Below are 27,490 nucleotides of genomic sequence, written 5' to 3' on the forward strand. Positions count from 1 at the left end.
TTGTCGTTATCTATAATTCCATACCACAATGATGTTAACCTTTGTAGATTGATTAGATTCTTACAAATAGAATGATAGCAGTTTCATCAAAATCGTGGCCGAAAACAATGACGTTAAGGAATTTTAAAGTTTCAGATGTTTTCATAAATAATGATGAATTCGACGAGGCGATCATAATCATCGCCTGAAAATCTTCCCAATCGCTAGTACACCAGATGTTGTAAAACCATCGTTTAATCAATGATTTAGCAACTGCAACCTCAGTTCTTTTGATAGTTTTCGTTACTTTGTTATTTTGGTTGCTGGCTATGATAAGCTGCAATAATTTGAAACAAAATAATCCTGTAGTTCATATTGATATCATATTACAGTAGGAGGAACATTTTATGGAGATCTTGGTGTAGTTCGGTGGTAGATTTGTGAGGTGATAACATCATCACTTTTGACAATTTTAGTATGCGATCGGAACTCATACCACTGATGCTAAGGGGAAAAAAGGAAGCTTAACATTCTAAAGTTCAAGTCGTTTGATTCTATATACACTATTCATGTAAACCAACTTGACCATGATGTGACATATTATTTCTGACCGATGTACGTGCTCGTCCCGCCTTGTGTCCATTTCTTGACCATATTGGCGTGGATGAATTTCATCTCTTCTCGTGCCCAATGCTAACGAGGTGACATCCGGGTGCCAAACTCCGGCAGTACCGATCGGCAGCCTCCCATGTCAACTTCTGAGAATGGTTTACAAATCGATAACACGAATCTGCAAACTTCATCCAGCTGGGTCCATCGGCGTCGGGACAAGACCAATCTTTAAAAGGTAAACAATTGTCAAAAGGAGTTCCGTGAAATCATCACAGGTAGTGTAAAATTAATGAAACGCCATGCTGTCGCAGTAGAAAATAAAATCACACATTATGACATGTTATGATGTTTCCCTCTCAAGTTACAATGGTTAGAAATTGGCTCGTCGTTTCAGGCAGTTAAGTTTTACCAAAACTTGTGTAAATGCTCAACTTGATGCACATGATTAAAGTAAAAAATTAATGGTGTGTATGTAGCAGCACCCTGCCGTACATGACCAATAAACAGGAAAACCACGTTAAAGACCCTGTGCACAGCAGTCACCTTTGTAACGCCTAATTCCATTCATAAGCAATCATTTTAAAACCGGTAAGAAGCTTTTCCCTTAAATTAGAAGGAAATAAGTATAGCCCTTATCCATAACCCTTGGTATATCCATTAAAAAACAGTACAGATAAGAATAACCCATTATATGCAGTCGTCCACGAGTAAATACTAATCATCAGATAGCTACTTCTCTGGGAATTCATGTTTTCATTCCATGATAATTACATACCTCTGATAAGGCTTATTGGATTATGCATGGATTTGTTAAATATCACCAACGCCCGAACCCCCTCCCCCCCCCCCCCCGCAAAAAAAGTCTATAAAACACTGTCATATACTAGTAGTTAAAAAGGCCTCCCATTCTTAAATGGAAGGTTTCGAGTTCGAATACCAACCATGCTTACGTCCGTGGGCGAGATTTTTTTTACTCACGACGTCTTTCTCGACCCTGATGTAAAAATATTTTTTTTTTTTCGTACTGGGCACTGATAATGATAGGGCCTTTTGGGAGAGCAGTACAAACACTGAAGAGACAAGACTAGATTGGACTACCGTTATCATTATGATGATCGATAAGAGTTGTTTTTTATTTTACCCTCAAATGTGTAGTCGCTGGGTTCCTCGCAAAATGCAGCTTCGAACTCAAGCATCACCACCGCATCGCCATTGGTTCTCAGCTCAACATCCACTTCGTTTAGGAAGCTCTCAACCACGACAGTGGAATTCGGTCTCCTATCCCGGCAAAAGTCGCCGTGAACGAAAGAGTCGCCTTCGATGTCTTCAGAAATGCGAAGATACGACTCCTCGCATGAAGACGTGTCAGAGAAAGTGCTGTTGGTGACCCAGAAACGGATGAAAGAACCCTTTGGTGTACGAACATTCCAGTGGCAGGAAGCGTGGTTGTGGGTGGGCCACGGGTAATTCGGTGAGGGTAATAACACCAGAAGTTCCCTCACAGTCGTAAGGTGATGAGTCACAGGTCTCCATTGGTTTGACAACACACGCAGGCTTCTCTGAAATACACAAAAATATGTAGCAGACAGAGTTGGTCCTAGTCCTTAAATTAAATAATTCCATATATCTAGTGAGACGTTATTGTTTTTAACTCTATGTTCAAGCCCATTCACAAACAGCATTTGAAGATTTTTCTTTCCTACACGCTTCTATCGAAATTTATGTTTTGTCTACTAACAAAAGCTCACAGACTCACTGAAAAATTCGACGTCAGCGGTAAAGCCAGATGATACCATCTCGAAACCAGTGACAAGCTCTACGGAGATCCTGCTGGCGTTGGTAAAGAAGACAGGCGGGATATCGTCCCGACACAAGAACTCGATAGGATGGCTCCAAACTGGGGAGGTGAAGATGATCCTATCTTCACATTTACCCGAAGTGGGATCACGAATCTGATGGTACGAAAACAAAAGAGAATAACCTCATAATTTACACAGGCCTATACAGTCCGAGCCTATATAGTCACCAAGATAACTTAGTTGTAAATAGCACGTGTTTCATCTTATATAGGGTCAAGTGTGGTCTTGTTTCGCTTCGTTTACAACGCCTACGTTTATGCTGTTAAAAGAGACAAACAAAATATAGACGGTCTCATATTGGCCCGAATTCACGAAGGTGGTACAAATGACACCATGGTTTAAACCATGGACAAAAACCATGGAGCGCCAAGTGTCGCACGGAATATATCGTAACGAAATTGGTCATTTCGTCGACAAAATGACCGTTTCGTTAACGAAATCATAATTTCGTGGATGAAATGTTCATGTAGTTACAAAATGTTGTCATTTCGTTACAAAATAATCATTTCATGGAAAAAAGGACTGATTTCGTAACGAGATATTCCATGCGACACTTGGCGCTCCATGGTTTTTATCCATGGTTTAAACCATGGTTTCATTTGTGCCACCTTCGTGAATTCGGGCCATTTTAAGTCCACCTGTGCTGTCTTTTTTCTGTTTCTTTGATCTGCATGGCTCCAGTCAACTTGAATAATCACTGTAGTCTGGAATTGAACTTAAACGTTCAGCTTACAGCTCAGTCGTCAAAGAAACAGGAAAAAAAGCTTTTGCCTGAACTTATGATGATAAACTGATTCTCTCCGCCTGACATGACCAACGCAGGGAAACTGCTTCGATAGCAAGTTACGAAGACAACGTCCTCTTCTGACAATACGTAGAAATCGTCATTTTTCCCTCGATATCAGCGAACATTACCTTCAATGCACGCCATTTTACCTGATATCCAAGGAACTTTATCGCTATGAATGTATCTTGTGGAGCATCGATGGTAGTATTACAGTCACTAAAGGCTTGTAACTTGGAGGGAAAGTTCATGGTACGTAGAACCTTTTCTGATGGAGTGTACTCTAGCGAAGTCGAACCGCAGCCAGGAGTGCACTCAATCTGTGAACAATCTAACGTTGGATAACCGAAAATGAACACACGAGATTACGATGAACGGTGGTGAATGATCAACGCACTTTACAAAACTCACTTTACCAAACTCCGGTTTTGTCCATTATCATGTAATGATGTTTCATTATTTCATCTTCATTCTTTGATCATTTCAACAGCATTGTTAATAATAAAAAAGCTTTGAAATACACGCTTATGTTCACTTCCTTTCGTTTCATTTCATTACATTTATTTTCATATTTCTCAATGAATAATAAAAAATACATCAAATGTAACAAAATTGAATAATGCATGATATCCAGCTAGGAGGCATGATGTTACAAAAATGAAATAGGGCCTATACATAATATCCATCAGCTAGGAGACATACATAGAATACTGCAAACATATAAAACACAGTGGTCGATAGATAAAAGTTGGAATATGGGAATGAATGCTAAAGAAATATAAAGGAACCTACTAAAAAGCAAGCTTGTGGAGCCAATAAAATTCGAGCTACAGATTGAGATGAGGAGCATGGGTGCAGCAAATGACCGAAACATAGAGAAAAAGAAATGCCCCCCCCCCCCCAAAAAAAAACAAAACAAAACAAAACAAAACAAACAAAACAAAACAAATATATAGGTATATTGCAAATTCTTCTCTCATGCAGGTTTTGGGGTCGGATAAGCGGATGAGCCGTTATCATTTTGGCAATAATAACAATTGTGAATCAATGTTTAATGACAACGGTATACGGTTTAAACAGTTTTAGAAAATCATACATTTAGTGTCTTCAGAAGAGAGGGAAAGTTGGTAATGATATACGTATTAGTTACCTGATTGAATGATATATGAACTGATTACAAGACTTCACATCATGAATTCACAATTTTGGCTGGTAGAAACAGAGACGGATTAAGACACAGTCCCCGATGAATTTTGACGTCCGCCTGAGTTTCAAAACGATTTCGACCTTGATGTAATAACCCACTGGTATATGAATGCCCTTTAAAGGTATATGCCACAATTCCAATTGTAACACCTTCCTGAAATGTCACGCAAAGAACAGTAATGAAGCATGTTTTTGCCAATACAAAAAAAAACGACAAAGGAAATACAATTCTCTATAACTTACCAACTGCCTCAAAAACCATACTGAACCCCGTCGTGTCCTGCGCTCGATCAGCTCGCAAGACGCCAATGCTGACGTTCATGCTCACGTGACGGGAGAGAAAGAGGTTAAATCCTGGCGGAGAGCCGCAGATGTCAACGTAAATATCTGATGAGGGGTCAGGGTCATATATTTGGAGATGGTCGATGCATCCGCCCTCTTCATCAGACAAGAGGTTGATCCAAAGAACACTCAGCCTGAAACAGATTATTAGATTGGGTACACATGACAATTTTCTACATTTATTTCAAGATTACCTAAAAAATGTCAACCCCACACAAATCTTTTCTGATTTTCTGATTACAATGTTCTTAATTGCACTCTTCTGTCAGTCTGATAAATTCAAAAAGTTTGTGAAGAAATACGGGAGGCATTTGAAAAAAGTTGCATATAAATTGCAATTTTGGATCCTCAAGATGAATGATGAAATGAAATCAATACGTCATTCATTATCTTGAGGAAATGAGTATCTTGAGTAGCAGTCATAAGCGTGGTCACTGAAATGACTAATGCAAGCAAAACGTTTAAACGATGAATTCACGTTATGAGATTCGTCCATATTGATACTACTTCTACAACTGTTCTAAATACCTTTATGAATATATCCTTTATCATGATACCTCATAGAATTTGTAAAACCAATGCATCAACACCAAAATACATCTATATTCACACTTCATTTTACATTGTTTGATATAATCTACATACAGACAAAAGAATGCTGCATATAAGAAAAAGGAAGGCAAAAGCTGTACAGACAATTTCTTTTGAATATAGCTGATAAGGGATATATTCTTACCAAATGCTCAAGTCTTCTTTCATCAGGAAAGATACATGAAAATGTGAGTTCGTTTCAAACCACGGAGGGTACTGGTGTAGGGCGATGTAACCAAACTTTTCGGTAACTTTTACTGAGTGTTCACCCTGCTTCTGCAGTTCCTCAATCAGGATGTAAGACATATCTGGCGGGAATGAGAACACATGGACATGCAGAACACTCTTTAAATCATTGCAGCCGTACTAATTATATAATACATTATATATCTTGTTATAGAAATAACACTACTTGAACGTATGATTGGTATACAGATCTCATGTATTGTTATTTCACAGTGGCCGGAAGAATGCGAACAGGATAATATGGTAATATATTTCTCATTAATTAGACTCTTTCCCAGTGATTCATCATGTCATGTGACCAATCATAATGATGTTGATGATGTTGAAAACAAAATAACAAAGGACAAAAATGTGCTATTTCGTCACGCCATCCATGGTATAGTGCCCTGCATCATATATGCCCGATCTCCAGTGATTTAGCAAGTTTATTGTGCTTTTAAAGATTCATTGTAGGGATATAAAAGAAAATATACCGGATGCAATGTTTTGCAATTAGTGAAATTATAGATTCATCTGAGGCAGAAAGGCATAATAGCGAAAAAGAAAAGAGTTCTTTTTGTAATTTCAACTTGAGCTTCTTAGTGCATGGTATACAGCTGGGCCGTATATATATTTTTTTTCTAATTTCGTCATTCAGACGGATGTCAATAATTTGTTGCATAAACGATTATAATGATCAACGGGAAGGAAAAGATTAGGAATAGATTAAACGGCACTGACATCAAAAGCGTAGATCAATACCAGTGGTTTGCGATTTCCAGATTGAAAGTGTGGATGAAATCAAGTCAGGAGAGTTAGGCTCAGTATATTTAGATATTCATGAACCTGGAGATTTTTAAAGGTCTTCTTTCTTACAATGACATGGTCAAATATACCTGAAATTAGTGTAAATACAGGAGTCCAATTGGGTGTCACATAACATTTGATAAGATCAGCAGAAGCAACGTTGCTACAAATTCATTTATCCGACGACATTCAGGCCTCTAGAACAATATATAATTTTGTATCAGCGGCAAGAGCCTTGTTAACATTAAGGCCCAAGGCATCAACTGTCATGCTAACGTTGTGACTTACTTCTGGTTCCAGCGTCAAAGCTCACGCTTACTTTTGCTTTCGATTTGACGACGGACTGATACGTTATGTTTTCCCTTCCTTTTCTGCTAATATGCCTATAAACATGTATAACCTTTTATACAGACGTAATTGAGTGGGCCATCACAGTGTTGCCAGTGAGCAGAGGAGCTCCCGTTTTGAGAACACAGGACCACAGAGTCGGACGAACTCCCATCTGGTGTAGATGTCGCCTCTACCATCTCCGCAGCACACGCAACACATGGGTTCCCCATTGGAAGGCGTAATGACTCCTATCGTGTTGGGTAAATGAAAAGGTTAAACACAAATACAGTGTAGAATGGTAAAAGCTCGACAGATACAGAGGTATGATTAATGTGTTCTACAAGTGGTGTGAGTAGATTCGATGAGATACGACGCTGCTGCTGTGTGTTTTTCACCATGTTTATTTCTGTTTGAAATGAAGTTGGAGAGTTACTGTCCAGACATTGATGATTCAGGGATAAACAGCTATAGGTGTACTTCAGAAATACAGTCAATAGTGATTTGGAGTGGATAGTCTGAAGTTAAAGTCAAAAGCGATTAAGAATTAATCAATCCTGTAAAGATCTGTTACATGACTCCTTGTGAACTAATCGTTTGTGTTCATTTTTACATAATCCTATTCCTCAACACTCTACGAGTCTTTGTGTTCGTTATTCCGAAGACCGTTATTCCGAAGGTTCGATAATTCTAGAATGAAATGGGGTTCGTTTTTTCAGAGGTTGGTTGAACCGACGATCAATATAATAAAAAAACCGAATTGAAGTTCTTTATTCCGAAGATTCGTGATTCCGACAATTGAGGTTAGTTATTCCGAAGGTCCGATTATCAGAAAATGAAATAATGTTCGATTATCCGGACATGAGATTAAGTTTGTAATTCTGACATTGAAATAAAGTTCATTTACAGACAAGAAATGCAGGTGTGTTAGTTCAAAAAAAGAAGAAGATATTAAGCAATGAAATTAGATAAAAACACGCACATCCACCCGAAGCTTCGAAATAAAAAACCTCATTTCATTTGCGATTTGATGACACTTCGGAATAACGAACCTTCGTAAAAACGCCAAAATATTCGAGTAAGTGAACTCTTTCTCATTTTCGGATTAACAAATCTCTATATAGGTTACAGGGAATTGTTGTGTTTCGGAATAACGAACCTTCGGATTCATGAATCTTCGGATAACGATCACCAGTCTTAGGGACTCCCTGTCTACAAGTATTCTGTCGAGATCGCCATGGACAGAAATATTAAGGGACAGTCAAAAGGATTCTTTTTTTTCAAACCTGCAAACCGGCAATCTCATGTATCGTCGGTAGACGTGCCTCCGAGGCCAAGCAGTTCTCGAGAGCATCCTCCAACTTGTCAGCCGATCTGTACTCGGACACACATTTTCTGCCGCCCTCTATAGTCCACTCATGTCCTTCTTGCCTGGCACTCGCACAGACATCTTGCAAAATATCAAAGAATGTCTGATCAGATCAGCGCCATTCAGAAGTATCGTAAATCATAATCGTGATCCTTTTTATCACGTTATTATTATGCTCTCTGTTATGTAGAAAGTGTACCTTTGCGATATACAAGCAACTTGTTTTTTTTTACTTCCAAAATTCTGCTTTGGCAGATATCATTAACAATTTTTCAATTTGTCCATCTATACTATTTCATGACACCATTTTTAGAGTGAAAATTCTACTGCAATTTCTACTGCATGTGAACGAATCAATGAATGGGTGAAAAGGAGAGATCAAAACACAGTGCTCACCTTTACATGCAAACTCGCTTTCAATGCGATATCCCTCCGAGCATGCGCAGTGGTAACCTCCATCATGATTCACGCAAGTGTGTTCACATTTCGGAGTGTCCGTTGCGCATTCGTTTATATCTGACACAATTGAGAATATTATGAAATAGACACAATTTTAACAGGTTCGCTGAGGATATCGACATCTCAATTTCACAATGCATGATTAGCCTAAGTCATATGCAGTTTCATTTCACTGAGGCAGTGTTAAAATTGCACAAGGGCTAATTGCAGTATGCATTCGGAGTGTTTGTATCGTCTATGGAATACTAAGTAATGAATTAAAGAGCATGTGCCATTTGTCATCTTAAATGAGGTGTATCATAACATCGATTTATAACATACTGATTGTTTAACATTAGATTTCCTGTGTAAGTCAAAAAGTATATAGTCGATGACAGTGAGCTATAACGAAATCAATGAATTGCAGACGGCACCAATCCGACCAATCACATTAATCTTGTTCTGAATACACTAATCGATGTGAATACATAAACACGCATATAAATATATATATTCTTTCTTTTTTAGGATCTTGCGTTCTACAGCCTTGTGCAAGACGCAATAATAAAAACATTTAGAATGTAAACGTCTGAAAGCGTACACACCAGCTTGACAAATTGTTGACCGTCCGGCCGGCAGGCAGTTGTACAGCTCCCATTTGGAGCAGGAAAACACGTTGATATACGCACACTGCTCTGTGGTATTATTCACGTTCTCTTCAGAAACATTTTCGGATGCAAAATTAGTGTATAGAGCTGGCGTATTGTCTGGCCATCTGTAAACAGAACGCAGATGAACAAAAAGGGGCAAGCCAACTAATAAATTAACCAAGAACACAGCCGAAGTGAGTCTTTGCCATTTACTGTAATACGTCATCAGGTTTGAATGTTATGTTTTATTGATATAATACGAACTGTTAAAGTGTCAGGGGTTGTCATGACGACGCTAAATCATGCGCAAGTAGACCAATTGATTAAATTAGTCAAATGCAACGACAGGGACTTTGTAATAGTTTTGACACCTACCAGCTTATTGAATGCATACTTCATTAAGCAGTTTCCACACTCTCGTGTTCTCGAACATATTGCCAGCAAACAAGTAACACCCAAAAAGAGTCTTTCATAATTTTCAGTGTCGTTAAAGTTGAGAAGTGTGATTTAAAACGATTCTGTCGACTGTAGCTCTGACCGGGAAATCACCTCAAGTTGTTTGCCGTGACCGTGAGACCAATGACCAAATTCGAAGCGCTCGCTGCCAGCGTGTTTTGATGACTGTCCAAGAACTCTTGGACCTTCCTCGTCTTGACAGCCACCGCGTAGCTGCCCGGTCGGAATATCTTGTCACATGCCCCCTGCGTGTCGTTCTTAATGACTCCCAGACAGTAACCAGCATAGAAGACTTCATTCGATACACACATAGTCTTGGGGGCTTCGGACAAAGCATTAAGACAATACAGAGAAGTCGCACACAATAACAATCGCCTAAGAGATTTCGCGAGAGTACGGAATAAAAGCCATAACAATAATGATGGTATGAAAAGCCTTACGGTACTTACTTAAACTTTGTCAGCGAAATCAGATTGAAAGTGATTAATCAATAAAATTGTTACATCGTTCCGGTAATTAATTCAAAGAGATGAGAAGGTAATGAATTTTAGTAAAATTCCGCGCTTTTCTACAGTCAGATTCCACATCGCCACTGTACCAACATGGACACATATTTATGTGTCATCGTGATATTTCTACAAATGTTATTTAATTTCGGCAGTTGCTGAGATTAGTTTTTATAAAAGTATCACTCTTATAATAACAGTGATGTCGATAATGATGTTGTTATTTTCAAGATTAATCGGAGTGCCCAAGTATTTACATAAGTAAGTATGTCTTGGTATAGATAATTTCCTATATCACGTTCTTCTTTACAAATAAAAAAGGAAAGGTGTTTTATTCTTTGAAAGGGAACTTCATGTCATTAGTCGAGACTTGTTTATCGCATCGTACCGTTATCCAATATCAAAGTAATATCATATTAATGAAGTAATTTTTGAAGAAATAGAAAATTTGAGCAAATCTAGCATATTTGTATTTCTCCGACTTACCACCTAACCTACAGCCGAGTAGTTGAAACCGGATTCCACCGGAATCATCTATTCCACGCTGAAAGACGATCCTGAGTTTAGTAGCCAGGATGGGGCGTGGCAAATTGTTGATTGTCAGAGAAAACGGGTCTTTCAGCCCATTAAATATCTGTGTGTAAAAAGACCCAGAAATAATGATGTGAGAAAAATCGTTACAATTCTAACTTATCTCTTGGTAAACGCGAAATTATTTCAGCATTTTTTTTTATTTTTTTATTTATTTATTCATTTATTTATTTTTTATTTTTTATTTCTTTTTTTTTTTTTTTTTTGGGGGGGGGGGGTAAGATATTGTGTTTACCTATTTCGCCAAAGCAGCAAGGGCATCTACAGTAACTGACTGCATGAGAAATATATAACACCGACATAGATATCAAATTCTATGTATATTCACATTTGTTGTCATGAATTTAGGACAAGGGTATCTTAAGGGGATATTCCAGACAATTTTCATAATTTCACATCGTGAAATACATAAATCGCCAGCTCCATGATATATTTGTGGAATATATTGTGGTCTTTCAGTAGAGAAACCAATACTCTGAAAAATATTAAACAAATTACACTGAACAGTATTGGTGATTTAGGAGCCTCACGTATTTCAGAAATGTAGCAGTGTAATTCCATTACAATACTGCTTGACCGACAAGTTCACCTGTGTAGAATGTATGCATACCTGGCCTTCTTATTTTGTTCTGTTTCCTTGAGCCCCAACTCATGCATTCTTATGGTGAGGCTGCCATGTCATCATCCTTGTTCATTGCAATTTGTTATAAATTTTGAAAACATTCTTATTCCTCATCCCAATCACTATAAATTCTGGAACTCTGTACTCAGTGTAAGTAATTTATCATTGTTCAGATGTAAAAATATGAAAATCATCCGGAGATCTCCTTTAAAACTGTAAAAGGATTGATGTCTCCAAGGACCTTTGGGGGTGAAGAAGAAGAACACACAAACTAGATATATCGCTACGGCTACTGATATGCCTCCGCCATAATGCATGGTTCTCCTAATAGGTCTATAGTACAATGTCTTCACAATGTGTGATGACAGTTTCACACAATTGGCAAAATATTAAAATGACAGGTTTGACACAAATGTGCTGAATGTTCACTTTCCTAGAACTAGGTTCAATTGGATGAATGATTAAAATGTAAGAGTGCAGGTATTTGGGGAATCGATGATTTTTACTTGACTTTTGACCCTTTTATAAGTTTATGCATTGAGTAATTTTCAAGGTATTGAGAAAAAGTATAATTTCAGTATCAAATGGGAAAATAGCATTATCTCAACCTGGTCTTTGACCTTTGACCTCACAGTTCCAAAGAGAATCACTGTTAGGTTGAACATGCATAAATATTTAAGTTTCATGATGATACCTTGAGTTACTTTCGAGATATGGAGGAAAAAGTGCAATTTAGCACTTTCACTTGACCTTTTACCTTTTGACCTTTGACCTTTAGGCAAGAAACTTCCCCAAAAATATATATCGGGTAATAAATGCCATACATCAAGTTTAAAAAAAAAAACCTTCAGGCATATTGCATTTTAAGGAAAGTAGTGATATTTTGAGGAGTTGACCTCGACCTTTGACCCCCTGACCTTTGACCCATGACCCCCAACTTCCCTAGATAATCACTGCCCATCGGTACAAGCATATATACTAAGTTCCATGAAGATACCTTGAACCATTTGCGAGATATGGAGAAAAACATGAAATTTCAATTTTTTTCACAAAATGACCTGTGACCTTTGACCTTTGACCCTGTGACCCTAAAATCCACACAAAGTATTATCCCCCAAGGATATACCCTCATACCAAGTTTGATGTAAAACCACCACACGGTTCTTGAGATATCGACAAAAACAAAACGGGACGGACGGACGTACGGACGGACGTACGGACGTACGGACAGACGGACGGACGGACGGACGGACGGACGGACGGACGGACGACCCGAAAACATAATGCCTCCGGCCACTTCGTTGCGGAGGCATGAAAAATTATATCAGTTATTATTGTTACTAATTTGCATATCAACAGGTGATATCTCGCTGTACTCATCTATTCAACAAACGCACTTGTGTATAAAATTCATGTATATAACTATACGATATACATGTATAATACATACATATATATATATATATATATGCATATATATATATTTATATGCACTTCCCCGTCAGGATGTTCCAAGCGTTTTATGCCATTTTAGGTTTATATCGCATGTGTGTGTATGAGTGTGTGTGTGTGTGTGTGTGTGTGTGTGTGTGTGTAAGTGATGAAAATATCACACCTTTTGTTTTCCTGAGTCAGAGAGGTAGGTACGCCACGTTTCGCTCTCCTCGGACTGGTATTCGATGACAAACTCGTCAAAATCCCCGTCTTCCTCAAAGAGGAGAGAGCCATTAGATGTCCCACCCTGATTGATTATACCTGTGATGATTTGAAGCCTCGCGAAGTCCACTTGGAGCCACTCTGAAAAAAATATCAATAATAATATGTTCCATATACTTCAACTTTGTAAAGTTTGTAAAGTTACCTCGAAGAATGTTAACATAAACGTTTTGAACTCTTCACCAATATCGAACCCGATTTCAAGTACAATTCACTAGTATTGAGATTATACACACAGAACCACTAATTGTTATCCCAACAGCAGGAAGAGAATTTGTATGACGATGACGTCTGATTATGTATTCCAAGAGCTTATTTTCTAGAATATTGCATAGCAGATCATGCAACAGTTATCATGTCTTGCAAGATGAATGTACAACATCGTTTATGATTCAACTGAAAACAGGATTTCCGATGAAAGAATTGTCTGCTAATGATCAAGCGAAAATATCGATTGTCACGTTATGCCAATGCAATCAAGCACCAATACCCTTTGTATAACTTCTTTAACTCATCACCTTTTACACGATATTAGTTTTTTGGTGATGGCAGTCAAAATTACACATGCACACTTTTTACGGACAGACACGTGTGGAATCTTTTTGTGTCTTACTTATGCCAACGCCGTCGCTGGAACCCCTCAAGAACTGAACACCACTTGACCCATTAACATCGTAGACGTGGAGACGCCATCTCGATTCTGTCCCTCTTGTGCACCCCTTGCAAGATATATTCAAGATGTCGTTCGCTGCTCCCACGGGATGCAAAGGACTAGAACATTCTACGTCAGATTGAATAGAAAGCATATAGTTCACTGTTTTTACTCTGCAAGACAAATGTAAATGCGTAATATGAAACATCTAGAATACCACTTTGTTGCCTGCCTGGTAGCCACGCCAAAAGGTTTACAGTACATGGATATATGTTTCTGATATACCACACAAATAATGATGGTTCAACAAGAATACTGCGCATTGCACTCCATTGGTTGTTGTTTTTGTTATTTTTAACTGATAGCACATGAGGTATAGTCCTATAAATCGTATACACGAAGAAGGCATATAGAGACCAAGTGTAGTCTTATTACACTGTGCAAAGGCTTAGAAGAAATACGATTGCTTGACGGGTCAGCTACGCATTCGAGGTCGTCCCTTATCTAGAACAGTGCGCCACAGAACCATCTTTTACATCAACTTGATAGTGTATTGATAGTCATAGCAATGATTCTTCACGCAACAATTCATGTCCACATACCCTAACACATGACCGTTAACCACATTCGTACATAACTTGTGGTTCTTTTTCAACCAGTCGCATGCCGTGCAAAAAATAATATTTCCTTTACCATACACTTTGCTGAGTGACCAAGAATCATTGCGTTTCTTTCTTACACTCACCTGAGAACTCGCAACCAATAAGCTCCAGCATCATGCAACGATAGTCTCCACCCCAGCTGGTTGGATAAATTTGAACCACTCTTGTTCGCGTTATCACTGGATCGAGGTAGAGCCGAGCCAAGGAACTATTTCCTTCATATGTGAGGGTGAGCTATTCCATGTGAAAAGATTAGTATTGTCCATTTCAATTAACTTTTTTTTTTTTTGGGGGGGGGGACTAGAAAAGTCTTTATTAACTGGGAAAGATGTTGTTGGTCAAAAGTCGCTTTACTGGATTTTGTTTAGATTTTTCAAAATGAAATAATTATGTTGTGTGGTGACTCTAATAATGTTGTGTGCATGCCGTCCGTCCCCTCTAGTAAGAGGCAAAACACTATGCCCCTCGGATAGGACAGAAAATCAAAATCAAATCATCAAAATCAAAATGGAGGTACCGTGCAGTATGAGAGAGTCACAACTCATGAAGGAAATCAAACAAAAGATGGAGAAGAGTTAAGGAGTTCGCATCTCGACACACCGATTTTTTGTTTCAACAAGAATGTATGAGAAAAAGGATGAAAAGAATATCAAAATTTACATATGTATTACATCTATACGTATATACGTATGTATGCGTATGTCTTGATGTATTGTACTTTATGTCGTTAGTATTATCATCATGTTTTGCCTTGAACTTACATTGTTAAGGCGGTTCAGTGTGGTGTTTCCAAGTGGCGTCCATGACAAGTCAAAGCGGTCCATCCACCCCTGGCGACCATTTTGGTCAAAGCATTTTCGAGTGATGATACCCATAATCTTATGGTCGGATCGAACAGTTAGCTTGGATGCGGGGAAAGCAAAAGATATCAGTATTACTGGTTTGACTCTAGTGAGATGGTCACTGGAACAAGAAGAAGCATTAAACTATTCAACTCCATAAAATCAAACACCTAACTTATAATAGACGTATACAGGTTATCCATCAACGATTACTAAAAATGTATACGATTATTCAAGGGAAACAATCATCTTGAAAAGACATTCTTTATATTCCATGTTGCATGGTCACTAGCTCAGCTAATACTACCGCTCAGTAAGGATTCAAGAACTTCCCTAGAATATATCATTACTTTACAGCGTCTTCCAACTGATTAACATGGACGCATCACTTTGTAGTAAATTTAATATTCTATGTTGAGTTGTATACAGGCTGAGGTTACAAGTAAACTGACTAAACTATGCTTACGGTTGATGGGTGCGATTGTACTTTGATATCCTGATGAGTTGTATAGACATGGTGCCAAATAAAAGCAATCGTTATGTGAGTTTCTCACGGATTGACGTCATACCAGGGATCCGTGCACTTCGTAGTGGGTAAGTGAATTCAGGCTTCTCTTTGAGTCTGCTCCAATTTCACTCTATTTGAGTCGATTATTTATCTATTTTCATCATAAATGTATATCCTATTCTGTTGGTCTCTTTTCGTTGCCTTAGTCTACATTATGGCATTGAATTAAGCCTCATTTTATCACTGATGCTTTTGTGACATATTGAATTAGATATCTTTTGAAATTTTGCTAAAGTAATAGGACTAGTTTTGTACTATAGAAATATCCCGGAAAAAAGCATGTTAATGGAATAGTGAAACTAATCCATTTGCAACGCGGACAATGCCTACATAGAGTTGAGATAATACAATATTGCTGGTGAAGTTTCCTCCGTATCTGTGTTGAATAGTGATAATTGTTGTTGTCGTAGATGCAAAAAGCTTGAGATGAAGAGCACAACAGAGAGCAGATATCAAAGCTCAAGAATCAAGTGATATTCAGAAAAATTCTTTTGAGATGTCATAACCTCTCGATCCCTAACTTAACCCTTTATCTACAAGATTTTTAATTTCGTAAAGACTTTGCACAGGCCCCATGACCTACGTCTTCTTACGAAAAAGGGGTACCATATCTCGATGATAACTACCTTTCATCAAATTTTGAAAAGTTTGATCGCAACACGGGTTGTGCCATTTTTAAACATCCCGAAATAAAGTCCATCAGATAATGGAGCAAAATTAAACCTTTTCCATTGATACCTCACTTGTATGAACTAAAAGGAACATCCTTGAAGTTATGATTGTACAATTTTTTATAATTTCTTGTAATATTTTTCTGTTTCATCTTCCTTTTTTTTTAGCAGCTTTAATCGCAAATATCTCAAATTAACAAGAATGGAGATAAATCGATTTGCTATAAAACTCTTCAATTACTCTAGTACAGCCCCCCCCCAAAAAAAAAGAATCATAAAAATGAAGATGATTCGTCTCTTGTGTAAAAAACATATTGCCATCGCATTTCCATGGCTAGCCCATAACTGATTCACTTCAATGCAGCATACTCATTTTGACATTCTAATTTTCTACATGTATTGTGTTCCACGAATGGTGAGCTGAAACATATGCATAATTACTAAGTATTTGTTCAATGAAGTATCTTCTTTACATCTTAACCTTGTTGATAAGTGTCAAAAGAATACATTATTGATGCGAGTTAAACATTGCAATATGATAAGTTTTATAAGAATACATTATTGATGCGAGTTAAACATTACAATATTTCACGACCATGCATTTTTAAAGCAACATGTGGTACACTAACCATAAACGAATGCAATGTTGTAGTCACAGTCAAAATGAATGATATGCCTTTTCAATTTGTTTTAAAACTCATTTCTTAGACCAGATGCCCTAGAATTTTAATGTGTAGCAATTTCTTTGATATAAAAGGTGACCATAATTATATACCCTTTCACATGCATATACACAGTCCTGTATATACATTATGAGAAAGAAAACGATTGAAACTTTATTTGAAAACGTCGTCTTCGCATCACATCCCTACATTATAAGTTAAGCGGTGGGGCGAGTCGCAAAAGAAAAAGGAAAATGCTACAAAACAGCATTGGTTTGTTTGTTTGTTTGTTTGTTTGTTTGGGTTTTTTTTTTTTGGGGGGGGGGCGGTTGTTTTGTTTAGCTCTCTTTTTTTTAACCTTCCACCATGGGTCCAGATCCTTACGGCGGGGCATCCACCCGTCTCCACCTCTTCGGAATGGGTTAAATCCTGCGTAGGCTGGATGGTGCTCCATATCAACGTAACTAGATGACGTCATCTGGTCGTTTAGTATCTGATTTCCGCCGACGCCCAGTCTGCTATCGCATTCTGAAGAGAGTCAACAAGAAAGTCTGTTTAATTCAGACTCAGTTTTTCATTAACATAATTTTTTCCATTTACTTTCATTGGAATCTAAGGTCATAATGCTACTTAACACTTTAAAAACTATCACATCATTTTGTAACTCATAGTCATATGAATGAATGAATGAATTAAAGGGATCATAAAGTTTTGGTTGAGACCTAATTTCAGGTTTCTAACATTTTTTTGTGAGATAATAAGAAACCTCTTATAGAATATGAAAAAGCGTGTGATTCTATAAGGAATTCAATGTTTATTTGATGAAAATTGGTTTTGAAATGGCTGAGATATCCAAAAAAGAGCAATTCTTGTAAAGTGTGGGACCCACACTTTATCACGATCGCTTTGTTTTACTTTGCACTTTGTTTTTGGATGTTTGAGATATTCCAAACCCGAATTTCATCAAATAAACTTTGAATTCCTCTTATGAAAAAGGTATGCCCTGTACTATATCATAAGTGTTTTCTTGGTATCTCGCAAAAAGTTAAAAGCCCAATTCTCATCTCCACCAAGACTGTACCACCCTTTAAGGGGGATCTTTTACTTGTATGGCAAGTGTCAACTGTCTTTTTATTCGGGAAAAAAAAACTGTCGACGGATTTCTGGCAATAAAACAGGTTTATTGGTGGATAAACAATCCAAATAATGTCCCATAAAAGGGATAAACTTACTTTATCTCCGAAAAGCTAAGTTACTTTCGAGTTTTTTTCGATTTAGGACATTGGGCTTGCCATATATGGGTGCGTAAGTTGTGACTCTCTCACACACGGGACCTCTTTTTAGTGTCTTATCCGAGGGACAGAGTGTTTTGTTTCTATTAGAAGGGACGACATGATATTACACACCATTGCTCAGCAAGACTTACTAGAATTCGAAAGTGCGCCCGCACTCGTGACATTCGATTGCAAGGCAGATACACTACCAACTGAGCAACCTCTCCGCCCTATAAGCTGAAATTAGCTTCTTCGCCTACTTGCAATTTTATATACGGAACGTAAGTAATTTTTTGTTTCAAATTAGTAAAGTATGCTTTTTGTTCAGAACTTCCTCTTTAAAGTTTCTATTATCTAATAGGGCGTTATTACCATTGTCTTTGCAACCAAGGAATTCCAGTCTCAGAGCGATGGATTCATTCCCTGATGTGCTTGGGAACAGTTGTAACTCGGTTGTCCAGATTGGTGTTGGGAATTCAACAAAAGTTACGCACGATGGATCCATGTTAACAGTGAAATTCTGGAGAAACATAAAATGACGAGTTACTGCAAAGACTTCAGTTTTCGTTGACTTTTTTTTTGTTGTTGTAAAGGAATACCCGACTGTGAATACGTTTCTTTTGTGTTTTTATGATTGTACAACTATTCCAGAAGGGATTTTAGTGTACATATATATACCCTCATATAGAGGTGTTTTTTTTTTAATAATTAAGAGCACTTCTTCACACAACAAAACTTGAGATAACCTCTGGAGAACAATTACTGACGAGATGAAACACCAAAGAGATGATATAAACCTCTCTGGTTCTTTGCTTGTTTGTTTTGACACTTCATTTACTTCCAATATTCCATTTTAATACAAGCGTGAGTAATATATTATATATATATATATATATATATATATATATATATATAATATATATATACATGGCTCGACACTAGCTTTTTTGTTTGGTGGCCCGATGGGGCCACCAAAATCCTAAATTTCAAATTTTTGGTGGCCCGAGAGAAAAATTTGGTGTTCCGAAAAAAAAATAAAAAACATTAAAAGTCTTTTTTTTTAAGGAGTCAAATATTTAAGTTTTATGATAGTAAGAGTTAGAAGTTGGACGTAATCTACTCATAAATAAACTTCAACAAACTTGCAACACTCACTCTCAGGCACTCATTCAGTCCTTTTCATCCATCCTTTAAACAAATTTAACTGCTAATTTCCGGCGCAAAAAGTTGCGAGTTTATTGACATACTTTTCAAAAAATTTTGGTGGCCCGAGGCGGGCCACCAAATTTGCCCTTTTTTGAAATTTGGTGGCCCGACTTTCATTTTTGGTGGCCCCGGGCCACCGGGCCACCGTTAGTGTCGAGCCCTGATATATATATGTATGATTATATATATATATATATATATATATATATATATATGTATGATTATATATATATATATATATATATATATATATATATATATATATATTTGTATATATATATATATATATATATCGTATATTATTATAGGAAAGAAATTACCATGGCAAAAGTCATCAAGGGGATGCAATAAAAGCTGTCGGTACCACATCACTAAATTGATATAGATAGTACAGGATTTCTTTATATATATATATATATATATATATATATATAACGAAGAATAAACCGGTAATGCAATATTTCGCCAATATAAAGAAAGAATGAGTTTATTGAGCAACTCAAGTTGAGTTCATTGAGTTGCTCAATAAACTCATTTTTTCTTTATATTGGCGAAATATTGCATTACCGGTTTATTCTTCGTTACATTGGAGCCAATACGTGAATTCGCAACATATATATATATATATATATATATATATCGTATCATATTATAGGAAAGAAATTACCATGGCAAAAGTCATCAAGGGGATGCAATAAAAGCTGTCGGTACCACATCACTAAATTGATATAGATAGTACAGGATTTCTTTATATATATATATATATATATATATATATATATAAAACGAAGAATAAACCGGTAATGCAATATTTCGCCAATATAAAGAAAGAATGAGTTTATTGAGCAACTCAAGTTGAGTTTATTGAGTTGCTCAATAAACTCCTTTATATTGGCGAAATATTGCATTGTTTATTCTTCGTTACATTGGAGCCAATACGCGAATTCGCAAACAAAATTTATTCGTTCACGAAAGAAATGCAAAACCCAAAACGAATTCATGGACGTGTTATGTTTTGAGGTGTGCTTTTGTGTGCTTGTTTGTTTACCTTCGGTTCTCGTCGTCCTTGAACGGAATACAGCTTTGGAATGTCATAGCCCATTAATCGGAAGGCCAGTTGAAACTGTAGTGTATACAAACTATCATGGTGTCTGCCATCTTGGAGTAGGAGACCAACAAGAACCATGCGCTCAGGAAAGGAAACCTGTGGCAGAAAAAAAAAACCCCAAACCACTTGGATCTTATCGATGATATGCATTAAGACAGTACGTTGGAAAATAAAATCTAAAGTTTTCATGAGCACATAATAGCCAGATATGTACCTCTGATATTCTTGAGATCTAACTTTCAGATACTTTCATGAACTGGCAGGCTATAAAGGTAAAGCCCTGTTTTTTTCTCTTTCTTTCTTTCTTCTTTTTTTTTTTGATCACCAGTAATATTGCTGTTTCTGTATCTGTTTTCCTTCGGATTTTATGATTATCGCATATGTAGTATCAATCTAATACTTAGTAATCATATCATGTAAGAGGTTTTTCGATATACCTCGTCATTGTGCGTCATGAGAATTGGTTCATGAGACGAAACATATGAGTGTGTGTTTGTATGTGTGTTTTAACGATATTAAAACATGTCATGGTTGTCAATCGTCATGGTTGTCAATGTAATATTCAGTTATCATACATGTAAGAGGTTTTTCGTTATACCTCGTCATTGTGCGTCATGAGAATTGGTTCATGAGACGAAACATTTGTGTGTGTGTTTGTATGTGTGTTTTAACGATATTAAATGATGTCGTGGTTGTCAATCGTCATGGTTGTCAATCTAATATTCAGTTATCATACGTGTAAGAGGTTTGTCGTTATACCTCGTCATTGTGCTTCATGAGAATTGGTTCATGACACGAAACATTTGTGTGTGTGTGTTTGTATGTGTGTTTTAAGATATTAAAACATGTCATGGTTATTCGAAATTCTTGTTTGATTCTTGTAATGAACCTTATCATGAGGGACATCTTTATGAAATAGTATTTGTCAAATTACCCTAACAAAACACTTAAGCACTTGTTGAAAAAATACACGTAGAAATTTTAAAATATTAGGTTGAACTCATATGATATATTTTGTTTTATGCCACGAGATTCGTATCGTCTAAAATTATTACCATCATTATCATTATTGCAATGAATTACCTTGATATACGGTGTCTCTTCCTTAGGGTCGGGTATCCAGGAGGAGTTGCCATAGAGACGCGCATTATGTGGGGCGTGGTCCTCGTCCAGAAAACTCGAAGCTACGATGTCATCATCGCCTATCCAACCCGCCTCCATTCCAAGAGGAAACACGCATTTGCTTGCAGCCCACTTGTTGTTGTTTTCTTTGTGAAAGAGACGAAGCAGAATTCGTGTCAACAGGTCAAGTACAGTGTATACACCAAAATATATACGCCCAAATACCATGTGTCGCGCACACACACCGATACACGGCATGTACTGTGTATGTCATACTAATTTTCATATGCTGATAAAGCGTCGCAAAAGAATGTGCCCCTTACATGCTTTAAAGAAGCTATATATCTCGTTCGGAGTCAATTTCCTTTCCTCATTTTCATGATATCCACGAATACTCAATACAATGGAAAAATGCAAGGCAAAGCACATATACAGATTTTATGTGGGGGTGATTCTTGTATTTTTGAACGTAAATTCAACGAGAATTAGTACTTCCATTCATATCAAAATGATATTGTTACTTGGTAATAACCAAACAGTATTGAATATTAGAAGAAGGGCTTTCTTTGAAAAATAAATAAATTTAAACGTCAATAATTCTACTTAGAGTTTCTGATGGACTTACGTAAATCTAAATTTAACGAACCTCAGGAACAACGAACCCCATTTCTTTCATTTTTTCAACCTGTTTATAATTATACTCAATATATTCCCACACTTGGAATGCACTCTACATCCAATAGTTTGTTGTTAAGACACCCATGTGTCACTCAAAGTCAGACAAGCATCTTGTCAGGGCAATTTATGTTATAAAGGTAGACAAACAAAAATAATGTATGTTTGAATCTTGTACATTTCCCTTTACAGGCATGTCCCCATTGTAATTTTGACTTTACAGACCTGGTCTGTATAGTCAATATTACAATATGGACATTAAACGTGTTGATCCACTAGGCAACCTACGTATAATGCTAGTCTCGCTAGTCACTACTTATAAAAAGAAAACCTCTGTTTGAGATAATAAAACCTTACATAACAAAAGAGAATGAACAGAAAAGATTCATCACTCACCAAAATCCGGTAGAAACCCGTCACAATCTGTAAATTACAATCAGGAGGGGAAAACATAGAAAGAAATGAATGTTTATATTATGCAGAGCGAATGATTTTCAAGGCGAGGGTAATGATTATTATCCCACTTCATCAATACACAGGCACACGCACATGCTCGCAAACATAATTGCACTCATCCTTTTCTCAGTACAGTGTATAGTGCCGTCTTTAAGTTACTTTTACAATATGATTATGCTTTTTGTCATTCCCGCGATTACCATGAAGTAAACATTTTCTAACAATGTTACCAATTGCACTATTACAAATTGAGGACTTACGTGTGGATTTCCTGACGAAGAGATCACTGTGGGTGAGAGTATAACCGTTCACCAAGTCACCTTCGTAATATTCGCCAACTTCCGCGAACACGCACTGCTTCCACTGGAACGAAATGAACACTTGCCGGCACACAAAATCGGTGCGCTCGACGCACTCGCGCATGCATCGTTCTTCTAAATCCAGCTCGAAGTCGTCGAAGAAGTGGTAGTGAACTTGCAAAGAGCGACCCAACACCTGTCGAATGTACAGGTCCGGGAAACGGACGAACTCGTCCAGCACGCTGGAGTTACCTGTAATAGAGAGTGATGATTTTGATTACGAAATACTGTACCTAATAATAATGATGATGATGGTGATAATGATAATGACACTAACAATAATAATAATGACAATAATGATAATTATGATAATGATAATAATAATAATAATGAGATAAAAATGACAATAATAATAACAATGATAATCGTAATAACGATGAAAATGATAATAAAATTCAAAAAAGAATTAGCTCATAAAGGAGGTTCAGGTTTTCAGCGAATTGTAAGTTGGAAAATGTTGTAATGAATTGGTTAAGAAGCATTGGTCAAGTGTAAGCATGAGTGTAAGTGTGAGAGTGATAAATATATTCATTGTATTAATATTTTGGTATTACTGATTTGCGAAATGAAATATGATTTTAAATGATGGCCTATCAGAGAATATGACTATCCTGTGACAAAATTATGTCCAAGGTCCGAGTTAGCAGATAACAACGGTAGTTTCTTCAGGCAAGGCTCTTTTCTACACTGCCCAGTCATCCAGAGGGAACTGGTGGTCCTTTGTAGCCGAGTTCTTATGGGCATTTGATTGCTTCTTTCAGTGTTCACGTAAAGTGATCTCTAATCAAACTTCAAAATTCGAGCAAAAACTGCAGTTAACCCAACAATCAAAGGCTCTGCAATGGAAAAAAAAAAAGAATTATGCTAGATACCGTAGATTTCTATTGTCATGTAATATGATCTGAGTTTTCTCCATGTTTACAATCACGATTTTAAAGTCATTTTTGAAATTTGAAGCTTGCGTAACATTTACGATGATAGCACTAATAAAGATGATAGTCTGAAAGTAGGCCCTGATAAATTATATAATATATTATGATACCAATGGTTATTCTACGCAGTTATAATAAAAGTCTGATGAGTATGACTATAGCAACAATGGAACGTTTCCACAGAACTATGAAATTGCCAGGTTTCAAGGTCCATCTTCTTACATGTCTTATGGAGATGCAAAGAATAGCATAACAGATAGAAAACCATGTTGCCATTTTACAAAAGCGACATCTCAATTAACAATGTTTCATTAAAGTTTACGTACATTTTGGTATGAGACAGTAGCTCCAGTCCACTTCTCCGTTCCAATCCTCGTATACACACCATGGTCGGTCGAGGCCCAAAGGGTTTCGGCAGTAATTTTCCCTCAGATCTTGAACGAAAAGAAATATGTCTATGTATTAAACTAATTAACGAGTGAATCTTTCAAAGTGCAATGATGTTCAATATCAAGTCTAAACTAGGAAACAATTAAGTCTAATTCACATCACTATGACAACTCTGGACCAATTAAAAGTTAGTCTGCAAGGGTGGAATTTATCAGCACCAAAAATATTGAAAACATGATCAAGATGGTATCACCAACTCACTCATTTGCAAAATTCATATCAACTGTTAATAAATTGTTCAACAGAAATTAGCTAATCTGTAACATTTAATAAACTTTTCAATCAGATATTGATGACCCATTTATTGTTGTGCTTTTACTTACTAAAATTATTTTATTTTTAGAATTGTCATAAAACAGGATATCACAAAGCCGGCTGCAGATATTTCGAAAGTTTGTTATTCCGAAGGTTTGTTACTCCATAATCATGTTCGCAATTCCTAAATTGAACTAAGTTGCGTTATTCGTTGTTTCGGAATAGCGAATCTTATTTCACTTATGGATTAACTTACCTTTGAAATAACGAACATTACCATACAGGGAGCAGTGGGATGTTGAGGCTTTACACGTTCTGACACAAAAACATGCAACGTTGACTGCAAACACATTTGAAAATCATTGGTGTCATAAGTAGTGTTTCCTTAGTCCTACAAGTGTTTTGTTGGCTTAAACCCTTAATTTGCACAAGATATATGTATCTTTTTTTTTACCATCATGTCATGTGTTCAGCTTGTTTTGCATACATCAGTCAGCACTATTTCAGGATATTTTCAAAAGCAAAATTTTAATTCCGAAATTCACATCTTAGCAAGATTTCGTATTGTTGAATTATTTTTTCATTGCACATTTTTCATTTCATTTTTTGTTCATTTCAATTCATTTTCATATTTCTCACTTATATCACAATATAAAGTATATTGATACGAAAATTATACATAACATAATTCATAATAGAACTACACCGGAATGATCAAAAGTTTGTCTTGGTACAAACACAAGGTCTGTATACATGCGAGTTGAACAGGCTGAGATCACAATGCGAAAAAATATGATGGGGCCTGCGTAGAAGCAAGCTTGTATAGAGCCGGAGGTCATGTAAGCCTTTAGTTTGTTGTTATAAAGGATAGGCGACATGGTCATTAAAGACATCCTTATGAAATTCGTGAAGTTGGTGTTTATTCGTCGTCTTAAAAAAAGGTGATTCCAAAATGACAGTTTTTGTTTTAAGGAAAGAGAGTATAGAATGGCTATTCTGCTATGCAATGGTGGAGATTTCCCCACACCCCTTCTTCTTTACAATTTATCGAATTTTATTTCCTGTCACCATAGTTTCATTTCTTCAAAATCTGAAATCCAAATATAAGCATTGCTATGCAGTGTATGCGGAACATCTGATTGTAAGCATCTATCTTGAGATTCACTTAAAGATATCTTTATAGCGCATCACTGTGAGTAAGAAATGTTCACCGTATTCCAAGAAGGAGCCGTCCTCTAACTCTTCCAAGTCAACGTCCTTCCAGTGCAGACATCTGTAACCATTTTCTGTGTACTGCGCAGTTCCCCTATAATCCGTGCCATTGGTGTCTTCAAAATAGCAGCCTGATCTTTCTGCGTCAAAAACAAGAAAGAAAAATAATTGGACAACATACACACGCACACACACACACACACACACACACACACAATAAAAATAGAAATCACACATAATATCATCAAATTTGCAAAGATAGTTAAACGGTGGTGCCCCGAATCGAGACCAAAAGTGACTCAGATAGTGGAAAATCTAAACAAGAAGAAAAAAATATCCAAAATTAAACATCAAATACAATGAAACATGAATTGCTGCAACGATGATACGAAAAAAAAGTACAAGTGTTTAGATCAGTGTGATGTTGGCTGAAATGATATATTGAACCAAATTGTCATGATCCCGTCTTTTCAAATCAACTTTATACTTTGTGACGATAGATTTATTATGTCTTTTGTCTTCTTATTTGTGTCGCTATCAATTTTCATCAACGATCAGGATAGTTACATTAAAATGATTATCATAAAAATGGATTTTATTGAAATGCATTGAAATTAGAGATCATTACCATTACACAATGGAATATCACAATTCTCTCTCCAACCGTAGCTTGAATAACACTGAGGCAAAATCCAGCCATCGTAGAATCGACATTTTGCGTCTTGGGATTCTGCTGAAATAAAGGAGAGAGACGACGAAAAGTAAACCCTTCGGATGCTTGGAGGTATAATGAAATCAACTTGAAAATAACCATGAGAGAACTGACAGATATTTTGCTGAATTGAGCTATTATTCGACCGCACTGATGGTTATCTACAATATTTAATCAGCATCACAAAGGTTCACAAGGAAGCTCTGCTGGTTATTTCATGACTTTAAGGTCGCTTTTCTAGGCTTTATGGGTTGATGGTGTGGCTTCTTGGTCAAGATGATCAAACATTGCATCATGCATTTCACTTTCTCTGGATTCAATCTTGTTAGTGATTCGATATTCAATTGAATTGAATTTAAGTAGCTGTTATTGATAAAAACATTATACAGTTAAACATATAGCAGCCAACAGGCTGAATTGCTGTTTATACTTTACAATGCTTCAAAATTGGACTGAATTACACACTGAAAACTCTAAGTGTATAGATTTGAAACAATGAATATGGAACTAATCGTATATACAGCCTAGAAATTTAATTACCATGTAGAAATATTAAGATACATATAAAAACGGGACATGAATATGGTTTTAA

General features: G+C 36.7%; 2 protein-coding genes and 1 long non-coding RNA gene across 3 annotated transcripts; all 3 read right to left on the reverse strand.

The window, feature by feature from the left end:
* Window positions 1–1,956: 1,956 nt before the first annotated feature.
* LOC139737954 (zinc metalloproteinase nas-39-like) lies at window positions 1,957–10,741 on the reverse strand. Its single transcript, XM_071648619.1, has 11 exons — window positions 10,638–10,741; window positions 9,739–9,967; window positions 9,145–9,314; window positions 8,498–8,617; window positions 8,019–8,182; window positions 6,806–6,983; window positions 5,519–5,681; window positions 4,684–4,916; window positions 3,387–3,565; window positions 2,348–2,543; window positions 1,957–2,150 (listed from the first exon to the last, which is right to left on the reverse strand). The coding sequence occupies exons 2-11, from the start codon at window positions 9,954–9,956 to the stop codon at window positions 1,957–1,959; spliced, it is 1,815 nt and encodes a 604-aa protein (XP_071504720.1). The 5' UTR covers window positions 9,957–9,967; window positions 10,638–10,741.
* A 2,292-nt stretch (window positions 10,742–13,033) lies between these two features.
* LOC139737973 (uncharacterized) lies at window positions 13,034–14,577 on the reverse strand. Its single transcript, XR_011711409.1, has 3 exons — window positions 14,478–14,577; window positions 13,694–13,861; window positions 13,034–13,161 (listed from the first exon to the last, which is right to left on the reverse strand). It is a non-coding gene; the product is annotated as an uncharacterized lncRNA (long non-coding RNA).
* A 351-nt stretch (window positions 14,578–14,928) lies between these two features.
* On the reverse strand, window positions 14,929–26,912 carry LOC139737955 (lactadherin-like). The gene is made up of 11 exons (XM_071648620.1): window positions 26,815–26,912; window positions 26,186–26,326; window positions 24,596–24,703; window positions 23,239–23,529; window positions 22,919–22,945; window positions 21,809–21,993; window positions 20,666–20,821; window positions 18,784–18,931; window positions 17,496–17,665; window positions 15,156–15,296; window positions 14,929–14,934 (listed from the first exon to the last, which is right to left on the reverse strand). Exons 4-11 carry the CDS (start codon window positions 23,399–23,401, stop codon window positions 14,929–14,931), a joined length of 996 nt encoding a protein of 331 aa, XP_071504721.1. The 5' UTR covers window positions 23,402–23,529; window positions 24,596–24,703; window positions 26,186–26,326; window positions 26,815–26,912.
* Between the last annotated feature and the right edge of the window lie 578 nt (window positions 26,913–27,490).

Source organism: Diadema antillarum, unplaced genomic scaffold, assembly GCF_040938485.1.
Source record: "Diadema antillarum isolate AM-2024a unplaced genomic scaffold, OU_Dant_1.0 seq00000717_RagTag, whole genome shotgun sequence".
In the NCBI taxonomy this organism is placed as follows: Eukaryota; Metazoa; Echinodermata; class Echinoidea; order Diadematoida; family Diadematidae; genus Diadema; species Diadema antillarum.